Below are 19,614 nucleotides of genomic sequence, written 5' to 3' on the forward strand. Positions count from 1 at the left end.
TGGCCCGCCCCCGCGAACATGTGTGCATTACAGCAACAGTCAAAGGTAAATAACAGCAGCGGCAAAAACAACAAGTTGCAACCGTGAAATGTTGGCCATGCTGCAGTTGCACGCAATTAAAATAACACTTGTTAAAATATTTATTTTATGAGCGAGGAAAATCAGAGGTGAAAAAATGTGCATAAATGTATGTGCGTGCAATAAAAACGCTGACTGTGACAGTTCGAAGTTTACACCTTGCCATAAACGGAATTTGTAAATTTTAATGTTACTCTTAAAGCTGGGAAAAACTATTAGGTTTATTATTTTATTTCATACAGTTAATCACAAGCAAATAATATAAAATTGTATATCATAAAGTTATGTATAAAGAATATATTTAGTATTTCGTGGTAGTTCTCTAGATTAAAAAAATTGTATACATTAATACTTTATAAGGCTCTTAAAAATTCAAATTTAGAAAAGTTCTTGTTGATAAACTAACTAAACAAATTAAACAAAACCAGAGATTTCGAACTCCGGAATGGCCATATCTCAATTCTCCATTTGGACCTTTTTGCCCTTGTAAAACAGCACTTTGTCAATTGGCGGCTTTCTCTTGTCACAAACATCCCTCAACCATAATGATAGATCAAAACAGGACAGACGAAAAAAAATATAACTGGAACCGTATAAAAAAGTCGTGAAAAGCCATAGGTTTAATTGGCTGAACCTAATGAAAAATTCAATAAAAGTTAATAAAATTGATTTCGCTTAAATAATTTGCAGTCAAAGCCTTTGTGCACGACGCAATAGAGCACTGCAGAATAATAACGAAATAATAGTGATGGACAACAAAGGGAATCTGAAATTCATTAAATTGGAATTGCTTTATATACACACATTCTTGTGTCGTTGCCTAACTAAACTCAGCAAAGCAAGGAGCAAAAAAGGACACTCGGCCAAGTGAATCAAGCGAATTTTGCTTAATTAATTGATTTTAAACATGCATAAAGCAATTTGCAGTGTTTGCGTTTAGGTTTTGTGTGCATATTTAAAACGATTTTGGCATAATACCCAACTAATAGTTCTGCCAACCCACGCCGAGTGTCAACAAATGTTTCTGTTTAAAGTTGCCAACTCAATAAAACAGAAGAACGCTTCAGTTGCTGGTCAGTTCGCTCGAGAGAGTTTTGCAGTCTCGACCGTAACAAACAGGAAATGAATACCCCGTTGATGCAGCGATATCGAGGAAGGAGCGGGCTGAAAAAAAGTATATTTCAAACGGAAATATGTTCAATTTAAAAAATAACCCAAGAACAGGAACACAGACTTCGGCACTCACATCGCATTCAATGCTGTTGAGTGACACATACACACGGAACTAGAGCCGGACTGAGAAATAACTGAAAAACATAGATATATGAAAGGCAGGGGTACTCTCCCTTAAAAAATAATTATCTAGTTTTAAAATTACAATTTTAAAGAATTTTTGAAAAATATTATCAAAAAAGCGTTATATATGTATTTATTCCTAACTACTACCATAAGTTACATTAAAATAAGAAAAATCTGTTTAATATAGAATATTCATAATAACAAACTACATTTTTTAGAAAAAAATGTTCTTATTTTTAAAGAAAATACTTTTCTTACTTTTTTAAGGGAAATAAACTGATACATTTCTTAAGCTTTTAGATTAGCTGAGCCTCCTGAAACTTCTGGTTTTCTGGCAGAGTATTGCCAGCAATGGCAGCAGGTAACATCAACTGCTAAAATGGCGCAATGGCAGCCAACAAAGCACAGAGCAAACTGCAACAAAATACGGCCAAAACGGGGAAGGCAGCGAGAAATAAAAGCGCCACACGTACACGAAAAGATTCAGCGAACTGAGCTCGAAAAGTTAACAAAAACAGTGGCACAGACAGAGGAATATATGGGGATAGGGATGTGGTGGCAAGAAGGGCCAAAGGGCCAGAGGGCCAGAGGAACTGGAACTGGAACCGCCATCATTGTTGGCCAAGTTGCCCATGACAGCGACCAGCCAAGTGGCGGCCATTGTGTGGCTGACTGGTCGGTTTGGATGACTGGACGTCCTTCGTCCTGCGTCCTCCGGACGTTCACATGAACGCCACTAGCAGAGCATCCGGATCGGATCCCCTTTTCGATGGCAATGGGAATGTCAATTGAATCATCTTCACCGGTGCTGGAATGCTTTACATTGCTGCTGCCAATGGGAGCTCGGAAAAGTGCCAGCGCAATTAGAATGCCACAGGTCAACACATGTCCCACTTGAGGGGATATCCCCCCACACTATAATGTCTATAGAGGAATTTATAAATATTGTAGAAAATTCAAGAACCCGCTTGTGCTGGCAATAATTAGTAACTTTATATTGGAATCTTTTTCTCTGTGCAAAAATATAAAATGTGGGTGACTCGCGTTGGCTCGGGGTGGCAAGTGTCAAGCGCAGCGCTGATTGTCATTCATTATGCAATCAATATTGATTGCTTCACGGCTCGCGGAAAATGTTGAAAAGTGACTTGCCAATTTTCACAACGCATCGCCCAAATGGGAAATGGCAAGGAGCAAAGCCATTCGAGTGGGTGGTTGCCAAAGAGTTTCCCCCGGGACCCTCGTACCCTCTGTGGAAAAGCCGGGTGAAGAGCAGCTTCCGTTTGGCAGCCAGCAAGGTAATGGTAATGGTTCTCCCTGCCGAAGTCATCCCATCTTCCTGGGTAGCAAACAGATCGACACAACCGCCTCCCTGTCCACGCGTTGATGCTTTCCTCGCTGACTGACTGACATTTTTCATGCTGTGTCGCGTACGCTGATTGATGAATGAATAAACGAATCAAGGAATGAATGGGCCACCGAACCATCCGAGTTTTTCACCCGTAAAAATATGTCAAGTGGACAGGCGATGGAAGTTAAGGCCCAAATAGAAGACGGAGCCTGTAAAATAAATGACTGTTCTGTTCGGGTTTGCTAATCAAATCACATGTGTGGTCCAGCTGCAACCGGTCGCAAAAATAACTAATATCACCACAAGCTTAAAGAAGTTAGTAAGTTTATTTTTTATTTCGTTGCTAACTTATTAATCTCCACAAATATTTGGCTTACAATTCAAGACGCTTTAATTTAATATAAACGATTTAATCAAAGAATTCTTTTAAAAATCAAAACATAGATGCAAATATAGAAAATATACCTATAAGTATTTATTTTTGTACATTTCAAAATTCGTTGATTGTTTTGATTATTTGCTGTGTAGACCTCATCCGTTTCGAGGCGTCAAATCGAAGTGCATTTGGGAATACACACAGCCTGCCGAAACGCAGGGGGAGATATATGTGCGTATGTGTTAGCATGTGGGCGGTGGGTCAGCATTCAATTTGACAGTTGACAAGACACCGCTACACAATACAACGGCAGACAACAGCCGTCTTGACCAGACAGCAACTTGATCTTTTACATGGGTCCAGGTCCCCAGAGAATTAACCCCTAATTCAATTAAGACTGCGCCCTAGGACGTTGCGCCAATGATTATAGCGACCAACTTAAGGTTGGAATTACTGGCTTGCGGCAAATTTAAAAAGCCAATGCTTGTGTTTTTAATAAAATTGTTTACGCTTTTAATATGATGCATTCCCTTTTCGGAATCAGCCACGATGGGCTAATATCTAAGCCAAGAGTTTCGGCCAGGATAAGACGCTTCCTGCCACTGCTGCTGGTGGAAAACTTTGACTCTAGCTGGCAATTCCTCTGCTGTCCTTCTACTGCATCCTGCTTCCCAGCTTATTCTGTACAGGGGAAAAAATAGCCTAAAAATAAGGAATTTAACTTTTATTATGATATACTTTGAGGTCAATCTGAAAAACCAAAGCGTCAATTTTATTATGATGTTTGTTATGATACTGTTTATAAATTAAATAAATAATTGTAACATAGTTGGGATCTAATTAAAGTTTGATTTAATAAATTAAACGAGCTAGCATTTTTATTTTTGTTTTGAGGAACTTTGGGGTCCACTATCTCCTCTTTGAAATATTTCCGAGTTTTGTTTAATTTTTTATAAATCAAAAAAAAATTAAACAAAATAAATTATAAGTCATTCTTTTTAATGATAGCACACGGGAAATATTACCAGCTGAGGATAGAGGTTCTTAGTGAATCGTATATACTTTTTCCCCGTGTAGCCGGTCACTTTTCCATTCCGTTCCGTCCGTCGTATCTCCGTGTCCGTTGAGTGCATTAATACGCTTGCATAATACTTTAATGTCGGAGCTTGTCCCTCCCCTTTCGAGATCCTCTTCCAGACCCTTTTCCAGACCCTTTTCCAGCCCCTCTTTAGCTGACAATCGGAAAAGCTGCTGCCGCTGCTGCTGATGATGATTCTAGCTGGCAGTGCTGGGAAAACTTTTGCCGGGCTGCAGGAAGTGCAAGAAAATTAAGAAAATACTCATCGTTCTCGGCGGTGGTCGGGCTATTTACGACAGTGAGCATTGAAATTATACGCCCAGCGAGCGCTGCTCCACTTGGCCAAAGTAAAAGTCAACATACAGAGCGGGTCTAAGCCAAAGGCGAATTGTCCAAAAGAAATTCCAAGTGTTGTAAAATGGCAACATGGATTGTTGAGCAATTTGCCGGTTAGTGTGTGTTAGTAAGGGTGAGTGTGTGCGTGGCTGTGCCCCAAAAAAGTTTTGGCCCACACACAAATGGCCAAATGCAAACTTTGCCACAAGCAGCGAAGCGATCCAGAAGAGTTCTTGAGATATGAGCACAATTAAAACTTGCCGCAAAAGGCCAGTTGGCGTTGGCGTTTCGGGGATATCTCACAAGTGCCAGCTTTGAGTGATAACCCGTAGCGGAAGACGGGGAAACGGGTTATATGTAGTTTCGGTGGACCGTAGAAATCGATTTTCAGCTCTAAAGTGACAGCGGAAATTTTAATCTTAGTCGGATGATGGCAATGCAATAAATTATTTCTTATTAATTAAATAGACTTGCATTACTTTTAAAAATAAAAAAAAAACTTGAAAACTTATAAAATGATCAAATTACCAAAATGTTTACTTTTAGGACGATTTTATGTGGTAAAGACAAGATGTTGCTTTTAAAGCTTTAATAAAAGTTCCTTATTTCCTTGAAATACTTATTTATTTTTCCTAAATTAAAACAATTACTTTACAATAGTGCTCTCATAGCAAAAATATCTTTCTGCAGAATCTTTACGCAAGTGCTTCAGCCCATTTAAATTCCCAAAAGTGTACAGCCATTTCCAGTCCCCAACCCTCCGTAAAACTCATCCTTTGCGGTGAAATCAAAACTTTTGAAAAAGGCCAACCAAGGGGGAAGGCAAACAAAAAGAACTGACGAAATCATGGCCATAAACAGAATCAATGAGCAGTAAAGCGGCAATAGATTTGAGTTATGGTTATTAATAATGCTGTGTGAGCTGTGTGAGTTGCCCCCGGGCAAAGGACGAGATAACCTCGGAAACGAGACAGGACATGCTACATGCGGCAATGCAGACTTGTCTGGGTCCAGAAACACAATATAATATGGTTTGTGCCGGGGTGGGATGGTATGGTATGGAATGGTGGGGTTTGTGTTGGCCGGTCAAACAACAACGGGCAATGAACAAGAGTTAAGCTGGCTGGCATCCTTCACAAAACATTGCATCGTGTGAATCCAATATAGGAGCAGATCCCGTGCCGCCCTGGCTGCCGGAAATGCCTTTTGTCTGGCTTCATAATATTTTGCTCGTTACTTTTTAATATGACTCACAACAACATCCGAGCTCGCAGACGGGCTCACAGACTAGAAGGTAGAAGGTAGCTCTCTCCCACAGTCGGACGTATTATCTGCACTAAGCGAGACAATGCTAAAATCTATCTAGAAGTGAAGATTTTATTACCGCTTCCCGGGAGGGGAGGGGGTTCAGACACCGTAATCAGTGCATGTCCTTGTCAGGGTGTCAGAGGATTACCCATAAAATTGCGATATCTTTTGTCACCTTTTCGGGGTTGGACCTCAAGTGCGCACAGAAGTGCGGCTTCCCCTCTTGACCGACATAAAGCTCATCCATTAGCGTTTATTGCTTATGATAAGCTGCTCCATGCTTTCCCCCCCAGAAATTGTTCATAAATTCAAGTCGGTTTGCATCTGATGTTGGCTTGTGGCCCCCGCAGCTGGCAATTGTACATATACATATAAATACCTCCCCCCAAAATGGTATTTACGCTTACTCAACGAAACAGGAAAGAAATCTGGGAATCAGCATAAATATTATTACAAAATGCTTGACCGCACTTCAAAGTGCAGAGCCAACTGGGCCACATTTGCTGAGCTCTGCACTCGACTGCTTATTCATCGTCCATGTTTTCTTAGTTATACACGGTAGTCTAAGGAAACACGGGTGTAATGATTTTTGGAGAACACATGGTGCAGAAAGATACCATAAAGTATAAATATGTATTATCTCTTACCCAGTTAAGATTAAGCTTCTATGATCATAGCAAAGATTTATTTATAAACTAGCATAAAAATACAAATGATTGCAGGGTAGTTTTCGAGTCGGCTACTCGAGTAAAATATTTGTACATATTATTTTCTTCATTCTACTGTAGATGTCACCAAGCTTCAATCACACCTGTCGTTATTCCACAAAATACCCCAATCAAATGGAGTAAGTCAGTAAAAACATTAACAAGAAAAAACGTTTGACATTTTTGTACAGCTTATTGAAAAATTGTAACCGAAACGCGTTGGAGCTGACACATATTAAAATAAATGTTTTTCTTTTCCACTTCACAAAGGCTGCTTTCTATAAGGAATGAGGAGGCTTAAAATGAAGTGATCTGCAGCAAAAACCAAGTTTGTTAAAATGAAAATATGAGCTTTTCAAAGCGTAAAATCAAACCGAAATAAAAAATCCCTGCTTTAAAACTTGCTTATCAAATAATTAGTTTAAAAACTGTTAAAACTACAAAAATACGTTTTTTTGCCGATTCGGTAAAAGTTTCGGAATGCAAAACATGGTTGATTTAAATTCCAATTGATTGGCGCTTCGTAACATTTTTTTCGGCCATTTTTCGAAAAACAGTAAAAGGCAGCAATAGACTTCCGAGCGAAATTATTACTGCAGTTGTGATTTCCTGGTATTTTTTTAATAAATCGCTGCGATCCCTATTAAAAGTTTTCGCATAGCACAAGCTACCTCCTATAAGAGCCTTTTCAAATCCTTTGATATTTCATTGCACCACCGCAACTCAGGGGCATTTCCGCTTTTTAACGCCGCCATTACTGTCGCCATTTGGAGTTTGACTAAAAAGGCGAGCGGGCGAGGCTTCATAAACTTGGCCAGTTCCTCCGCGCCACCCTCGCCCGACTCTATGTAAATAAATATAAATATGACGCGCTCTTCCCAGCGCTGTATATATAAAATACATTTTTTTCCAGCGCTTTATGCATGCAGCAGAGGGAAACATTTTATATTGCACACATATATTTTTCATAAACCGGGAAATTTAGGTCACCACCGCGGGGTTTTTCCGTACAGCTGCAAAAGATGGCAGCGCCCAGGACAGCGTCGTCTAGTATTAAACGCTAATGCTGAAGCCCCCACCGGGCGATTCCCCAGCGGTCAACGAACGGACGACGTCAAAGCGTCGTCAAAAATGAATATGCGCATAGGATGCCGCGGAAATATTAAGCATACGCCGCGTGTGTGAGTGCTCGCCGTGTTTATGCCGCATAGCATAACGAAAACGGGCACTCGAACGAGCCAGGCTAGTTGATCTAGGCGTGGTTCTAATATCGGATTTCTATACATGTGTTGATAGTAGACATATATTTTTATAAAATTTATTTCTTAGTAGTAAAGGTTTGTTCACCATTTAAAACAATTTTAAGTAAAGATAAATAAACTTCCTTAGAAAATAAATCTCTTTAAGAAAAATCTCTTCGTATTCGTTGATAAAATGCAAAACCTTTTAGGGTTTTTTTCCTCGTACTTAGACTATTTTCTGCTGAAATTGTTTCCCGGAACATCTTGGCTAGCACACATGGCACTCTCAGCGAGCTCAGCGCATATAGCCTGGGGTCTCTAAGGTTTCCAAAGTATGATTGCGTGCCTAAGCGCCATCTTACGGTTGATAGCTTCATTATAGTGCCGTGTTGCAGTTGCCGCTGATGTTGCTGTTGCATATTTGCCTCTTCGGCTTATACACAGAAAAAAATAACAAAACTATTTATAATATTCTACCTTTTATAAAGACTTTTATAAAATTTTTCTTATAAAAATTACGTTTGTTTTATATTGACTTATTATACTTATGTGACCTAATCAATACCTATTTTAATTAGAGACATTATATGTCATCTGATTTTTTATGTGTATCCTTCGCTTGTTTTTCTAGCCAAGTTGCAAGTGCTGATTATGGCCAAAAGGAAGAGGGAATCTTGGACTTTGCCTGCATTCAGCTCGTTTGCGTTTTTTCTAATTTTAGTTAAAGTGTTTTGCTGCTCTGCTTCGCGCCTCCTTGCCTTAATTTTTAAATTGCCATGCGGAGTTTCAGCCTGGCCTCCTTTCGGTTGTTAGCGCGCCAAGTGAAAGTTGCCATTTCTCGAGTGCTATGTGCCTGTTTAAGATTTAGAAATTATGATTGGCGCGTGGAGAACCAAAGCGCCTTTTAAGCTCAAACGGAAGGCACAAGTGTGGGCCATTATGATTGGGTAGGGGAAAACAGAAATAGTTTGGCTCTTAAGGAAAAAATCATAACAAATTAACTACCCTTTAGATTAAGTTGACTAGTGAAAGGATTATATATATGATTATATTTTATGAGTTTTTTTAAATAATAGTCAACTTTTAATGGGTATCCCCCATTGATATTTAAAAAATTGGAATCCAAACCGAACAAATCCATTAACTAACCGAAACTAAAGCCATGGGGAAAGTATCTCCGGATGGCCCACCTCTTCCTGCCTCAGTAAATAAAACAAAAAGAGTTAGGATCCACTTGGCCAGACACTCCCATGCGCATAAATTTCAATAGCAAATCCATAGATGGTTGGGACCGTGGGACTGGCGGACCCTCTACTCTCTACTCTCACAGACAGCGGAAATTGTTGAGATTTATGGCGACGGGGTTGCAAGGGGCTGCGCCATATTTATTTGAAAGTAAGTTGCATCCCAGTCAGCCTTTAGTCGGCTTGCGAAGGACCTGCCTACTAAACGAGAGGAGCAGTTCTGGCCAAAACCCCCAAAAGGATATTACATATCCTGTTCCTAGTCGTGTAAATGCCATTATAGATTGAATGTTTGCTCGGGGTCGGGAGTTGCGATTGCCTTTTTCCCCGTTTGATTTACGTTTTCCTTGCATCCGCATCCATTTTGTTGTGCTCAGCATGGCATGTTGCCTACTTTGAGGCGTTTATGGTTGGGCTAGAAGTCTATGAAAATATTTAAAAATATTTATGCCAGTTTATTCTTGAAAATGTTACTAACTTACCCTTCAATTTTTATTTAAGTGTAAATGAAATTGTATAAAGTAAATACCCGATGAATTATATCATATATCAAAGATGTAAGATATTCGGCAAATCTGCTGGGCTTAGTATTTCCTATTTTGTTCTTTGTTTCAGCGCTCTTGGCCTTGCTCTTGATCTCGCGTCGACTTCCGCTTCCTGCGCCCAGTGAGTTATGAATTGGAGTGCAAAATATGAGGCTATTAGAGGCCTTAAGTCCGTCGTTCATACGTGCAAGCTGCGCTTTTTCACACACCACGTTTTGCGCCGGGACGAGAGCATCATCATTATTATTATCCAACAGCTCATGACTGCGGCCATTACGGGGCCAGCCAGGAGCAGCTGAAACCGAAAGGGAAAGCCGTTCGAGTCCCAGTATCCTGGAGTATCCTCCACCTCCTCCTGCCGTTCCGTCTCAAGTGACTATTCACAGCTGAAGATTTATTGAATGTGCGCGATGCTGCCAGTCTGCCTTTCCCAGCGCCTCTGCCACGGAGTCTCTGCTATCTGCCACTGAAAGTTGGCTCTGTCTGCTCTTTGGCATTGGTATTGAGTGTTTATTTATTTTCAAGCATCATAAAAAATACACACAACACACAGACGGAGAGCCATGGCCAGAAAGGTTGCTCAAAGAAGTCTGGAATCGAAAGAGGTTCCCATTTGTGGTTTCTCCAAAGAAAAACTCCCTATCCTTTAGAAATTAAGATGTTATTTCTCTTTTGAAAGATAAGTGCTTAAAAATATTTCCCATTTTCTACAAAATATACTTATTTAATATATTTTAAGCAATCCTCGAATATGATACTCGGAATGACCCATTCAGAAGACAGGAGGCAAGGACATTCAATAATTTTGCTCGCATTCGAGTGGCAGAAACAGCTGCAATTTTTACGCCATTTTGTGCTGCCAAACCAAAGTGTAATTTGTGGCCTGGGAACTTTGTCTATTGCCTCGGTGTGGAGGGTCCTTTGGCAATCTCCTGCCCCCTGCAAATAGCTCTCTGCGATTGTTGTTTTTGTCGCTGTTAAATGAAGCATTCGCTGCCGGAGTTGAAGATGTTTGCAATTTTTATTTCATTTGCCGGTCAATGAACATTGGAAATGTGTTAAGTGCCGCCCACTCCACGGCCCTCAACTTGTCTTTAATTGTCTACAAGTTGTCGGAATGGCTTTTAATGAAGTGTTAAACGATACTCCGGCTTTGCTGTGACCTCCTGCCGAGTCTTCTGGCTTGTGGCTCCTGGCTTATTATTTGGCACGACCTGAAATATTAATTTCACTTCGACCAGCTGACACTTTCCCAGCTCGCTTTGAATAATTCCCTGCCGTTCCAAGGAGTGTTGACAGGGCTAATTACCATCGATGATTCTCGGGGCAAGTTGAGAAAACGGGAACTTAAGCGGCTTAAAGTGTGCATGGTTTTGAGCTTGTAAATTGCCAATTTATGGCTTTGATGGATGATTAATTGGGAGGCACTTGTGACTTTGATGTATGATAATAATCACTGTGAGTTTGTCGGCATGTCGAAAGATGTATCGGTGTTTCTGAATATCCCACTGTTGCGACTTTGATTTTCAGTATATTTTCTGGGATTTAATTTAACATTTTTACTTTTATTTTAAATGTTGCAAATTAAATTGATTTTTGAATCAAGTTAAATTTCTGAAGATTTCACTCTTGAGATAACTTTGTGCATTAAACATGTCATTTATGACAGCTCCAAGATGGCCAATAAAAAGTGCCAACTCAGCTGGGTGCATTTAGAAATTGAGCCACCCCATCCGCAATCTTCCACTGTCTATCCTTTTTTTCTGAGTCGTCTGTCACATAATATGGACAATCACTAACCACGCAAGTGTCAAACAAACAAAACGAGCCCAAGGCCTGCTCAACCACCCCGTTCTCCGCTCCCTACCACCCCTTTGTCACCCAATTTACCCCACCATCTGCAGGGGGTTCCGAAAATTTGCAAGCAAATCCTATTTTCGTATAAGAGGAGCGCACTCAAACGGGCGGAGACAAACCGGGCCAAAAGGAAAGCGACCGAACCACATTCGAGTGCTGCGGGCGTTTGGATACTTCTGCTCTCTTTTTTGTGGGTCGTATACCCGTGCACACATCAATCTCGTTCCAACTTTGCCCAGATACGAATCTTTCATTTTCCTATTTCCGTTCAAAATTTCGTGTAACTGAACTGGAACTTTAGAAAAAAAAGGGGAACAAAAAGGAATGCTACTACCACCACACAGATGGTGGGTGGTTGAGGGAATTGTAGGTGGAGGCTGCCTGCTCTGTGGTGCCGCTTGGAAAAGTCAGCCAATATGTGGGTGGTATTCGAAGATCAACTGCTTAAATCACCTCTAAAATAGGATGAAACAAAAATAACAAAGCGAAATCATTAGATATTGGGTATTGTATTTCTTTATTAATGTTTTTAATAAGGAAAAACAATGAAAATAAATATAAATTATTGAAATACTTTTTAAACTTGTATTGTTCAACATATTTTATATATTTTGACTGCATAGTCCATAATACCCCATACGATTCACTAACAGGGTATGCAAAGTGGGCATCATTCACATCGTCTGATTGCCCTGGCTGGTATCAAATTTAAATTTCTTCATTTGCCTTTTGGTCCGTGTGCAAGTTCAAGTTTTTGTCTGTTCTTCGTCTGATTCCTGTTTGCCCGTAGAGAGAAAATTCAGGTCATGTGCGACCAAAAAGTAAGTGGATGCGTTCTTATCAGAGCATACAAATGTTTTATCTCGCTCGGCGCGTGTGCAAGCCGAAATACACAAGGAAAAAACTTAAATTTATTGGCTACACAAATACAATTAATGTTAAAATATACACTTTGTCTTTAATAGCTATAAAAATAAATATAAATTATTCAGACTATTTTATTTCGACAGTTTTAAAAACTACTTAAAAAATCGGTAGTTCTTAAACAAATTTCTTGGTTTTTTTTTGACAGTTGTTTGATTTTTATCTTTCGAATGTGGAAATTCGAACTAAAGTGTATTAAATGTACATTTTTAAAAGTCTCTACAAAATTCCACTGTAATTAGATAATTTTGAGAGGTTCCATAAATCTCTTAATGTTAAAGTTCCAGATTTTTTTCGCTGTGTGAGGACAAAGGCAGGACGTCCTCGTCCTGGCTGGGAAGTCGCCTGCGGTTGCGCTTTCTTTCTGGCTGTGTGTGAGCGAGTGTTTTGTTTTGCCAATTGTCGGATGTGCCTGTGGGGTAGGGGGAGGAGGCAGGGGCACCCACTAATACTAATACCAACACACATGCCCAGCCAGTTAGACACTTTCTTTTTGCTACTTGAGCTTCCGTTTCCGCTTCCGCTCGCCTGACCCGCTCCAGTTCGTCTGCCTCACTTACTTATGCATAGCATATAACCTTAAACATAATTTTGTTTGCCTTTTGTGCTCTGTTGTGTCCTCGTGCAATTCTATTTGCCAGTGCTCGCCGAACCCATTTTCTTATCTTTGTTTGCTTGTTTTTTCTATCAAGCGCTACATTTTATCTCTTTGACTCGTGCCGAGGGTTTGTGAGGGGTCTCCTCCAGAAAAAATCCCGTTCCTTAAAGCTCGATCGAAACGAAACCTTTAATTCGGGGATTCTCGCTTTTGACGCCATTTAACCCATTGTGGACCAACAATTCAAGTGTCAAAGTTTGCACTTGAAATTATAATGGTCAGGCCCCCGAGCTCATTGGCCTGCTAGCCATAACAAAGGAATGTTGGCTAGAATTCAACCCAAAACCCAAAACCAACCAACGCCCACATGCCCATCTTCCCACCTTCCGCAAAGTTGAACCCCAGGGGTCAAACATTCGCACAACGTCAGTCGAGCCGGGTTTTGTGAGGCATAAAAACAACACAAAAAAAGAACTTTGAATGAAATGCACGCCCCATTGACATATGAGTGGGCGTGGCACTCTGTTAGGGGGGCGGGGGGTGGGGTAGTCGTATTGCTGAGGAAATGGCAAATGCATGCAGCCACACCATATGAGCTATGCCCATTCTCGTCCTCGATCCACCAGCGTTTCATCTCCACAAGCCCCCACTGAATCCTTCACTGTGCGTTGATTGTTCGATTCAAACATTTTGGCATGTTTCGGGCAGCTAGACTAGTTTTCACTTTTGCCCCAGCCACCCAAACTAACTACAGTGGAATCAGTGGAGAAAAATATCCTAAAAATACCTTAAATATTGTAGTATATCATTTTTAAGATTAATCATAATTAGAAGTCAAAGGAAAGGTGGTTTTACAAATGTATACAAAAAAAAAATTGGTAAGCCACTGGCTATGAATAAAAATTTAAGAATATATTGGATAGCTCCATCCAAGTGTTTTTTTAAGACCGTTTACAAAACAATTATTTATTGTGTAAAAAATATTTATAACAAATTATAAATATTATTGTTGAAATAATAAGTATATGAAATCAACACATTTTATTTTCAAATAATATTGAAAAATCAAAAATAAATTCATTGATTAAAGTCCGCATGTTTAATTAAAATTTAGCTATACATTCTAAATTCCCAAACCTTTTATATGTATAAAACAGAAATTTTTTACTCAAACGTTCATCATTTATGAAAAACATTTAATTTCGTTCCACAGTTCAGTTTGTCGCCCAGCTCCGGCTGAAATGTGTTAAATCCGCTATAAAAGCGGTTAACCGAGTAAACTGCAAATGCAAAATGCGGTTGGTTCACTTCGGTCCGGTTCGGTTGGGTCGGGTTGGGTCATATCCTGGCTTGGCCTGGTCCTGTTCCTGGTGCTGCTCCTATTCCTGGCCGGGGCAACTGGTCCTGCTCTCTGACCAAATTAAAGGCCATGCCAAAGTGTTGATGGGTCAGTTTCGACCACATGCTGTGTGTGCGTTGGCAATGCAGAAATCATTTTTGTGCATTTTATGCTTTTTTCGTTATAGGAGCGCTTAGTGGCGCTTAGTAGGCCAACAAAACATTCTCACAGTGAACACTGTTCTCGGATCCCAAAAAAGCCGACACAGAAAGCACCCATTAGGAATATTAGAGAAAAATTCCAATAAAATAATTTATAGTCTAGATGACTTCAGAGGAACAAGAAGAGGTAAGGTTCGTGGTATATTTTTCGAGTAATCGTTTTAATTATGGTTTTTAGGTCTACACAGAGGAGGAGACTGACGAGGCCATGTTCTTCATCCGCGAGCACGCGCTTCCCATGTCAGAGTTGCGCTATGCCCTCAAGTATGTCCGCATTTTGCACGGAGATCGATACCAAAACGATCAGATAATGCCAGCCCCGATGCCCCAGAATCCTGTGGCAGAGGTGGAGCCACCGCCTTTCGACTGGGAGGATAAGGAGAACCAGCCTGTGGCCCGACACCTCTAAAAGTGTTAAATGGTTTATAATGTTGTATAGGATTTGTGTTAAATGCCTTTAGATATGTCGACAGAAATGAGTAAACTCATAAAAGGCATTTGATCGGGTTTATTTTATTTATTTCAATAGATGTATAGATGTTAATCTTAATCTTAATCTTAATACGAAAAGAAGAATCTATTTAAATTCAATAGTAATTGATATTTACTTTTTATCTACATTTACCTTAGAGAAAACATAAGTATTTAAAAGCATATCCTGAGCTACCCTTTTTTAATTTATTTCATTTATTTATACTGTTAATATTAAATTGTATTCTGATTTTCAAAGTATTTTCTGAGTGGGTTTCGTTTGCCACGTCTTTGTTTTTCCCCATCCATTTCGAAATCTTTGCATTCAGCACTCCAGAGTTGCTCTGCATTTTCCCGACAATTCGCGACGAGTTGGACAATTTTTAATTGTCAAACGCAGTCGGGTGACAAATGAAGGAGTGAAGGAGTTGCACCGGAGAAGCCTTAATGACAGCTGATAATTTATTCAGCAAGTGCAACAGCTGAGCGACGGGCACGAATTGTTTTCCGGGAGCCATGAAATATTTACACGGGATAAAGGACGAAGGAGCAGCCGAAAGAAGCCGTGTCCTGCGCTCCTGAGATGAAATACATCCGCTTGTCGTTGTCAGGATGACCGAGTGTCCAGATCTGCTGTAAAATGCAAATGAATTCCCGGCAATTTCCACCCTCGCCGAGAGAGAGACTTGCATTTAATTAGGAATTAATGTGGGCGGCGGGTTTTGATGGGGGGTGAGTTTCGGCAATTCCGGCACTCTGCGGTTAAGTGAAAGTTGAGCTTTTGGCTTAAGCCGTCTAAGCCGCGACTAAGTTTAATGTCCCGACGCGAAACGCTCAATTTGCATTTTGCATTTCCCTCCGGTCGAAATACTTTCGGGCGGTTTTCCCCACCCTCGGTATTTTACGCATTTGCAACCCTCGCAAACAAGTGAAACATTTATTGTTTCAAACGGATTTCGCTGCGCCCCAAATTCGATTACTCGTAATTGCCTATTGCCAACCTCCGTTTTGGAAGGGCAGAGCACAAAAGCCGGGCTTAATTGAATTAAAAGGCGTTGCAAAGCTCAAAAGCAGCGAGCGCCGTGTTCGCTGATGAAGCTTTTTAAGCCATAAGCTGATTAATCGCCGGGATTCCGGTTATGGGATGAGTCCATTCAGGGTAGTTGATTAAAGCGAATAATTGTGATTGTACAATGTTTGGGAATGAAGTATATTTTGTACAAACAACTACATAAAAGGTACCTTAAAATATTTTATACATGAAAATAAATGAATAAATGAATTTATATTTCAAAATTTAATATTACATACAACCTATCATATCAGAATATTTAATTTTTCAAATACCAAAATTCATTTAATCAACAATTATTTGAGCAATATTTTTCGTGACTAATAAATGCCAAGATTAAATTTCGAAAAACGATGCAATCTCGTCTGAAGTTCAAATTACGAGCTATTGTGTAAGGACCGCAGACATGTAATAACAAATACACAAAAATCAACGCTCATTTAGGCCCCAAAGAAGCCTTCTCCCCTACGCCCCTTTTTTCGGAGGCGGATGGGAATGGGCGCCCATTTGATGGGTTTATTATTGGGTAAATAAATTAAAATTGTTTACCTTTCAGCGGCGCCAGGCCTCAGTGCGCTGAAGGGAGACAGCGATACGCAGCTATCTCTTTCGGTGTTTATTTGTTGTTTCTCCGTTAGCCCGACGAGCGAGTATGTTTGTGTTTTTTTTATTATTTTTCCCCAGTTCAATTGCGGTTACGTGAGTGCGCGTATGTTGCGGCAACTTTATTTGCGCAAATTAATGGATAAATGTTCACGCACATGATAATGGAGCAGGACGACATGGAAATGGGTGGCCATCAGCATATGAAAATAAATAGAATAATGGGAAATGTATATGAACGAATGGAAATAGTATTCCTTTGCAGGCTGAAACTGTCTAAATATTTTGTTAAAATTAGTTTGCGAAAATACGAAAAATAGCGAAGGCAATTAGAGAAGAGCTATGCTTTGAAAACAACTCTATGATCCGTGTCCTTTTTTAAAAAAGACAATATTCTGCTATACATATAGAAAAAATTGCAAACAGTTGCGTAAACTATGCCAACTTTGAATATGCGAATGGAGAACTCTGAAACCGGGAGATTTCCACTCCTGACCAACCTCTTTCTCGAGTCCAATCAAACAGTGAACTTTTTCAAGTTCCTAGCACTTTTTCCCCTCTATTGATTTTGCTTTCAAATCAAGTTTTTTGTTGAATGGTCCAGAGTGGGCTTTGATTGAAATAGTTTAGTTTGTTTTGATAGTCATGCATACGAAAATAAATATTTTGAGGCTGCTCGAAACTTAGCACCTAAGGAAAATAAAAGTTTGAGTAACTTACGGTTCATGAAAATGAGCATCTGAATTGTTTCAAGCCTTTAAACGATAAATGTCCAATGTTATCTGTGCTATATTTTATTAGTAAGCAAACCCAGACAAACCCCACACCTTTGTTTTAAGTATCTGTATCCCATTTCCATTGCCTGACTTCTAACTATCCAATTCCAACTTAAGTTTACTTTTATTCAAGAAACTTTAGCGACACCCAAGCAAGCACTGGGTTATTAAGTATAAAAGTGATGATATGGTACGATTGTACAACGGAATAAATGACTTAGTATATGGGTAAAATAGGAGATGAATATTAAGTATATTTTAAAGGGTACAGACAATAATAATAGCCACACAAGCAATAATCTTAAATGAAGAATTTATTGTACCTAAGTGAGGTAAAACTTAAGTACCATAATATTTGCCATCTCTGCAGTCCAAGTGCCATAAATGTCAATAGACCAGAAACCATTATGCATAATAATACCCCCACTCGCAGTCGGCGGAGCGCTGCAGCTGCTCAAAAGCCAAGGGAGTCCCCTCCCCGAATTCCCAGCCCCAACCCCATCCCCCCTTGGCCTTTGTCCGATGTCAGCATTGTCTGTTCCTGTTCCTCGACTTCTGTTCGCATGCTAAACAATATTTCTCCATTACAAAACAATGGGACGAGTTGCCTGTCCCCGACAAGTAGCACCTTTTACTTGTGGCATCAGTTAAAAGTTTTGCTTTTTATGTTAGCGCGTTGCAGTGGCAAGTTACCCACCCCGCTCCACCAACTGCCGCCCTCTCGCGGGGATCCTGGCAACTATCTCAAGTCGTTGCGGCAACTTTTGTTGCCTACTTTCGTGGGTCCGGGTCCTCCTTTCTCTCCATGTGGCAAGTTTTTGCTTTCGCTTATTGTCCGGCGTGGAAAAAAGTTTGGTTTTGTTGCTAAATTGAATGCGACTTGCGTTTGCTTTACCGCCACTGCGTCCTTGTGTCCAACGTCGTGCTGACGTCCTGCTAAAAGTCCTTGAAGGTGCAAATTGTAAAACAAACAGAGAAACGAGACCCACCCAGCTGCCTCGAGCAGAGATGGGGCAGCCAAGTTGGCAGATAAAGTGTTGCCAGCAGATCGAGGTCTTTAAGAGGGATTCGACCTGTAAGTTAAGGTGATAAGGGGCATAATGACTTAATAAGCCTAAAAAATCCAGATAAGAAATCTTTATAGTTGGACGAATAATTTTATAGAGGTTTGTTATATTTTTTACCAACCTTTGATATTTCTAAGCCCCAACGTTATTAAAGCGTAAATTAAATATAAGTAGCATATCTAAATCATTTTTCCACATTTAATTGTATACTAAATCACATTTATATATAAGAGATAGTTCGTTCTCTATACAGAAACATATATCGTATTAAAACGATAATGAAGTCGTTGTCATTGCTGCTATCCAACTTCACTTCCTTGGTAATAATGGTTCTCTCAATTATCGCGTGTCCGCAACAAGGGCCCTGTGACGGCATACCACTAAACAATAAATAAATAATGGTGTATTTGGCTAAGATTTTGCTAAAAATAAAATTTTACTAAAAGTAGAAGACATTTTTCTTTGTTTTTAACAAGTAAAGCGGTAACAACCTTTGATATTACACTACCCCACTATAGTCTAATGTTATTAAAGCGTAACTTAAATATGCATGGCATATTTAACAAATTTTTACACGTGCAATTATATAATTTGTTTCATTTATATATAAAAGAACAGTTTGTTCTCATTCAAATAAGTCTCCCAAATCCTTAAAATAAATGTGTATAGTAAAATATTTACTTCAAACTAAAAAACATTTTTTCTTAAGTTAAAGAAAAAAAAAACGCTTTTGTTAGGCCTTGTAAAAAATTTACCTTGCTCTGAAATTTACTCTGAGTTGGCTGAGTAGGTAATTCAATTATTTTAAAATTACAGCAATCCCGATCAATCAGTCAAGAACAAAACCGTTTTTGATCATTTTCGTTTTCGGTTTTCAAAGCATTTTAGTTGCCAATTACTCTGGTCGAACCGTATAAATCGCAGTCATTACATTTAACGGCTTAATTCCGACACAGCCATAAACCAACAATAATGGCCAGGGCACAAACAACCAAACATCCCGACATATACACATACGACCCATCCAAATGACAACCACTAGAATCGTTTGGCATCTAAAAAGTTGTGGCCGAGTCCATTGCACTATCATGGAATATTTATTCAATTTAAATTTACCAATTAACTT

The 19,614-nt window shown here is 39.6% G+C and overlaps 1 protein-coding gene across 1 annotated transcript; it reads left to right on the forward strand.

Moving 5' to 3' along the window:
• Nucleotides 1–14,469: 14,469 nt before the first annotated feature.
• Nucleotides 14,470–15,115, forward strand: LOC138913021 (uncharacterized). The gene is made up of 2 exons (XM_070215183.1): nt 14,470–14,626; nt 14,678–15,115. The coding sequence occupies exons 1-2, from the start codon at nt 14,603–14,605 to the stop codon at nt 14,906–14,908; spliced, it is 255 nt and encodes an 84-aa protein (XP_070071284.1). The 5' UTR covers nt 14,470–14,602; the 3' UTR covers nt 14,909–15,115.
• Nucleotides 15,116–19,614: the final 4,499 nt, after the last annotated feature.

This window comes from Drosophila takahashii, chromosome 3L, assembly GCF_030179915.1.
Source record: "Drosophila takahashii strain IR98-3 E-12201 chromosome 3L, DtakHiC1v2, whole genome shotgun sequence".
In the NCBI taxonomy this organism is placed as follows: domain Eukaryota; kingdom Metazoa; phylum Arthropoda; class Insecta; order Diptera; family Drosophilidae; genus Drosophila; species Drosophila takahashii.

Bases quoted from the DNA above. Each gene is read 5' to 3' on its own strand.
- LOC138913021 (XM_070215183.1), top strand. From the start codon at position 14,603: ATGACTTCAGAGGAACAAGAAGAG. The intron at 14,627-14,677 runs GTAAGGTTCGTG...TATGGTTTTTAG, and splicing joins CTTCAGAGGAACAAGAAGAG to GTCTACACAGAGGAGGAGAC.